The following is a 6,000-nucleotide window of genomic DNA, read 5'->3' on the forward strand; positions in this document are numbered from 1 at the left end:
AAAATCTAAAGATATAAAACAGTTAAGCATGTAACGATGTTTAAATGTTAAACCCAGATGTGCGCTATATCGAATAGTTTGTGCGGAGAGTGCAAGATAAAACACGCTTTTTTGGGACATATAGGTGCCAGCGCGATCATAATATAAAATAAAGAAATAAAAAATAAAGAAAAAAACATGCTTTCTGCCGTCTCGTCTTGAACAGGAGAGATTACAAAAATAAACCGAAACCCAGCGAATACATGCCTCACAGACATGATAAATATATCTATAGAAAGCTTTAAATTACTACTTAACGAAATAATAAAAACAAACCAAAAAATCTCAATACAATCATAATCCGTATAGAAAGCACGTCTAATGAGGAGATGATGAGTCAGGCAACTTCATCCTTGCGACACAGACTCAAAAAACAGTTTATTAGTAAATAATTCAAATATCTTTTTACTATTTCCCTCCGTCACATTCATGGTAATTACTTTTCCGGTGCTTTGCGACATCTTTTGAACTCAATTTGAACGCAGAACTGTTTATCTGCGCTGATAGACTATTTGATATGAATTTGGATCAGCATAGGCTACATTTGTGAACGCACCTTTTCTGCAATGTCGCGCGTCTTACAGACTGCAATTTACAATCGCAACTTCATTGTGCTATTAATCCTTTCAAGCCGATTTTCAACAAATTGGTCAACTCCCGACAGCATCAGGTGTTTTATTAAAGGAGCATTGCATAGGTTCTGAAATTTCTAACCGTTACTGACACCAGTGGCCGTTAGAGGAACTGCAGCCAGTCTCATGCTCGTTCTCAGTGCGCACGCTCTTTTTTTTTTATTTTTACTTACGAGGAGTGTCCGTGGGTGTCTGAATTGTGCTGGAGGCTGGTCGCTTCTTTCCATCCGCAGAGTCCATTTGAAAACACTATTGCTTCTGCTTACTATAATGGCTGGCATGCCGTACGGTTGTAAGCCCAAGTAGACGAGAACACGCATGACGTCACATTTTGTGAATTTTTGCGCCAATTCGGGCCCGACTTCTCCACACACAATGGAGCCTACAGGCTGATAGAGGCAACCGTGTTGGACAGTCGAGGTGTCATTCTTTTTTTTTTACATCATGGTTGGCTCATACATGTACAAATAAAAACTCTATCTTAAAGATTTTTTTTAAGTAAAAACCTCCACATAGCTCCTTTAATGGTGAGTATAATTATTTAAACCACTCGTCTATTACGATGTCTCTATAACAAAAGCAGTTGCATGAATACTAAAGTTTGAAACAAAAATGAAACCATCAACAGAAATACTGAACACGTATTACCCTCCATGTTTAAAAATACAAGCGCAGCTGTTTAGAGGTTATTGACGTCAAAGAATTTAACGGTATTTTGGAATGGATGTGTGAATGGTGCTTTTCCGGAAAAAAGACGGAATGTTGTTGACTGTGTGAACAGCGCATATTTGAATTTACGGGTAAAGTTGTTCCGGTAATTTTACGGCAATTTACTGGTATTACTGTGTGAAAGAGGCTATTGATATGTCTATGACATCACTGGAATGTTACTTCTGACTATTGCTGGGTGATGATGTCACTGAAAGAACACAATGACATCACTCCAGCAGCTCTGATTGACAATCAGCAGCTGTAGATTAAGTCATCTGGAACATCAGAATATGAGACAAAAAGAAGATTATAAAACATATTTAGAATCATTTTTGTAGCAATGCATTTCAAATACTATTGCAGATTCTGTATATCAATGATTTCTCACCTCTTCATTTTTGTTTTCAGTTTGGTTATGAAAGGAGATTTTGATGAAATACCTGTTGAATCATGATTCATTTACATTCTTATAATCTTAATTAATTTCATTATATGTTGTGCAATTAGATAATTTACTCACCCCACCCACAGAGCTGCTATTGTGAGAAACTGAGGTAAAAACACCAGCAGAGTGACTGTATAATGGCTAAACGCTGTGCTGTTCACTGAATCTTCACAACACAAAGAAGTGATTCATGACTTTCAGAGAAACTGCCTGAATGCTGAAAACATTTCACACTGAAGCACATGTATCATGAGAGATGTGTTACCTCCTACAGCACAGGAATACTGTTGAAGCTCTTCATTGGTGACTGAGTCCAGATACAGCTTGTTGACTTTAGTGAATACATCTGTTACCTGTTGTCCGTTCTTGTACCAGATGTAAGTAGGCTTGTTGTTCAGAGTGCATTTAGTTAAACAGTTTTAACTAACTAACTTTTTATCACCTTTTCATCTCCTGAGACAGTGGACCGGCTCCTTGTCACTTGTGTATCTGAAAAACACAATTGAAGTACTTCAGGTTGAGCCAAACACTGAATTTGACTGACATGGAAAATAAATAGTAAAAAAAAAGCTTTTATTGAAACCAAGCTGTCCCTTTTGTGTGTGTGTGTGTGTGTGTGTGTGTGTGTGTGTGTGTGTGTTTTATTTTCATATTTCCTCCTCAGTATATCACAGTTTGACAGAAGAGGATCAACGCCTACTTCTGCATCATTGCCTCTTTAGCCCGGCCCACCAGTTCACGTATGTAGAAAGTAAGAGGCCAGTAAATAAGACAGAGACACAAACAAAAAATTGTTGGCTAATTTTCCAGTACTGGGAAACACAAATGAGAGAAAATTTAAAATGTCCAGGAAAATCTTGTAGTTGTCCTGAAAAATATATATATTTTTTAAAATATTCTGTGTTTTTCAATGTCATTTGAGTGGAAATATTATGAAGTCTGTAAACAGGACATTACTAGAGACAATAGATGCTTTCAAAGAAGGAAAAATACTATAGCAGACTGCAGCTAACTTGTTCACTGTTGTTCAAGAAAATGTATAATATTGAATTAAGGGGGGGGGGGGGTTATATATATTTTTTTTCCATCTTGCCTCTGTGTAATACTGAAGTAGTTTTTAAAAGCATACCACTGCTGTATTTACAGTTGTAACCAAGTGAATGCTATATTACTGCTTTCCATAAGCACCACCTGCTGCCAGGGACTGAATTTGCGCTCTCATGCAGCCTATCTACTTTCTTTGATTCCTGCAGATGTTTTTATGTAGTTTTTCTAAGCTAAAGTCAGACCATTCTGTTTTTGCTTCTGATTTTGAAATTACATCTAATTTAATCTAATTTTAATAGGAAACTGCTCTTGTAGGTAGCCTCTTTGTTTGGATCATGATTAAAATGCAGTGGCTGACATAGAAACAAAAACTCATTCATCATTATCGGTTACCTGTAACAGTAAGAGTGACTCCAGGTGATCCTGAGTATTGGTCTGAGTCAGTGATGAACTTGAATCGATATTCTCCAGAGTCGCTGCTCTTGAGCTCTTTGATTCTCAGTTTGTTCCCCACATACTCCACACGACCAGCAAACTGATGCTCCTCAAGCAGATCCTTTACGTCAGGCCGACCGTAATGCCAGAATGTTTTATTTACAGTATCACTAGAGGGATGTAAGTATGAGCAGGAAATGTCTACAGTTGAGCCAACCAAAGCACAGACTCTTCTAGAGGAGTAAGTCACATCCCAGCAGCCGTTTGGAGAAACACCTGAAAGAGACGCTGATTATTAATACGCAAAATTTACACATTTGGTCAAATATACACATGTGTGGATCAAACAGTGTATTACATAACACTCACACAGATAAGAGGAGGCATTTGTTCGGTCTGGATGAAAAAAACAGGAAAATTTGACAGCATTTGGGCTGATTGACACAATTATATCGCGGGACTCTGTATCTAAATCCTGACCGTTCTTCAGCCAGTGGTAAGAAACTCCAGAGGTGCAGGAAGAGGCACAAGTCAGTTTTACTCTCTCATCTATCGTGTCTGTATATACAGGATTCATCTTCACCTGCAGGACTGAGTTAATGTAAAACTTAAGAAAACTTCATCAAGTCAAATCAAAACAACTGAGTGACCCGAATCTGGACTCAGATTCACCTGTGACTGTTAGATTGACGGCTGCTGAGCTGAGATGTTTAACTCCATCCTTCATGATGAACATGAGCTGATATTCTCCAGAGTCTCTCTCTCTCACGTCTGATATTGTGAGTGTTGAATGGTAGTTTGTGACTGTCTGTTTCCCCCGTCCTGAGTAGTCTGAGTCTAAAGTCAAATCTTCAGGTTCGTAATTTTTTCTCCAGTTTGTACTTTGTTTCACGCTGAACCAGAACCCAGTTTTGATTTCGATGTTGAAGTAAGAGCAGCTCAGTGTCACTTCTGACCCCTTCGCAGCACAAATACTCTTTTCACAGGTCACAGAGAGCTGATCCAGTGCTGCAGGGCCTGAACAAGAAAACATTTCATTATAGAGATGTTTTAGGAACTGTCACAGTGTAGATCTTCTCCTGAAACAATCCAATGTTCATACTAGCTAATATTGCTAAAGCAATGGTCCATGACACATCTGTTGCCCATTCAACCATGTTACTTAATTTAGTTCAGTTTTAAATGCTGTCAAAGAGTCTGTTTTAAATGTATCTATATCCATTCATTTTTTTAATGTATGAACAGAAAATCCTGTGCGACGAACATTCAGACTGACATTCAGCTCGACTGGACAGTTCAATTGACTTTAAATTATTTTAACAGCTTGAAAACACAGAGCAATGATGACCACAATCTATCAAGATAATGACTCTTGGAACATGTCAAAGATGCGGTGGCCGAGAGAGCTCAACATGCTGCAACTTAAGAAAACACATGCAAATTGAAAAAACACCAGCAAATGAAAAAAACATCATCAATTTGACAACACAAATCCTCACAATCCCCACAACACATTCATATAACGAAACGCGCTGCAATTCCTCACAACACATGCATATAACGTAACGCGCTGCAATTCCTCACAACATGCATATAATAAAACGCGCTGCAAATCATCACAACACATGTAAATTAAGAAACGCTGCAAAACATCACAGCACATGCATATAACGAAACGCGCTGCAAATCCTCACAGCACATGCACATTAAAAAACAATTAATGAAGCATTGCAAATTTATTTTCATTAACTTTGAAATTATATTTAGCTGAGGATATTAAAGTTAGCCATCTTAAGGAATGTTTTACATTTAATCATGTAACTATTCAGCTTATTTTGGCTAATAATATCCAAAAGATATCCAAATGAAGGTATCGTGCAAAAAGGGTGTTAAAAAAAAAACTTACCTTTCAGTTCACCAATAACTCCACTGACCAGTAGCCACTGCACGATAAGCAAATCCCAGCCAGGTGCGACACTTTTTGGGGTCTCCTTGAAACATTTCCATGCTATTTGCAGCACGTTTGTTAATTTGCATGTGTTGTGAGGATATGCAGCACATTTCGTTAATGCATGTGTTGTAAGGATTTGCAGCGTTTCTTAATTTGCATGTGTTGTGAAGGATTTGCTGCGCGTTTCGTTATATGCATGTGTTGTGAAGGATTTGCAGCACATTTCGTTAAATGCATGTGTTGTGAGGATTTGCAGCACATTTCATTATATGCATGTATGTTTTGTGAGGATAGGCAGCACATTTCGTTAATGCATGTGTTGTGAGGATTTGCAGCGTTTCTTAATTTGCTGTGTTGTGTAGGATTTGCAGCGCGTTTCGTTATTATATGCATGTGTTGTGATGATTTGCAGCGCGTTTCGTTATATGCATGTGGTTTGAAGGATTTGCCGCACGTTTCGTTATATGCATGTGTTGTGAGGATTTGCAGCACATTTCGTTACATGCATGTGTTGTGAGGATTTGCAGCGCATTTCATTATATGCATGTGTTGTGATGATTTGCAGCACATTTCGTTATATGCATGTGTTGTGAGGATTTGGAGCGCATTTCATTATATGCATGTGTTGTGAAGGATTTGCAGCGCGTTCTGTTATTATATGCATGTGTTGTGAGGATTTGCTGCGCGTTTCGTTATATGCATGTTTTGTAAAGGATTTGCAGCACATTTCATTACAATTC

General features: G+C 38.0%; 1 protein-coding gene and 1 long non-coding RNA gene across 2 annotated transcripts; both read right to left on the reverse strand.

Annotated features, from left to right (window-relative positions):
- Nucleotides 1-1,624: 1,624 nt before the first annotated feature.
- On the reverse strand, nucleotides 1,625-2,188 carry LOC132159154 (uncharacterized). Its single transcript, XR_009437803.1, has 3 exons — nucleotides 2,093-2,188; nucleotides 1,903-1,993; nucleotides 1,625-1,822 (listed from the first exon to the last, which is right to left on the reverse strand). It is a non-coding gene; the product is annotated as an uncharacterized LOC132159154 (long non-coding RNA).
- A 1,068-nt stretch (nucleotides 2,189-3,256) lies between these two features.
- Nucleotides 3,257-4,466, reverse strand: LOC132160214 (uncharacterized). Its single transcript, XM_059569953.1, has 4 exons — nucleotides 4,412-4,466; nucleotides 3,982-4,326; nucleotides 3,679-3,900; nucleotides 3,257-3,585 (listed from the first exon to the last, which is right to left on the reverse strand). Exons 1-4 carry the CDS (start codon nucleotides 4,464-4,466, stop codon nucleotides 3,257-3,259), a joined length of 951 nt encoding a protein of 316 aa, XP_059425936.1.
- Nucleotides 4,467-6,000: the final 1,534 nt, after the last annotated feature.

This window comes from Carassius carassius, chromosome 16, assembly GCF_963082965.1.
Source record: "Carassius carassius chromosome 16, fCarCar2.1, whole genome shotgun sequence".
NCBI classification, from domain to species: Eukaryota; Metazoa; Chordata; class Actinopteri; order Cypriniformes; family Cyprinidae; genus Carassius; species Carassius carassius.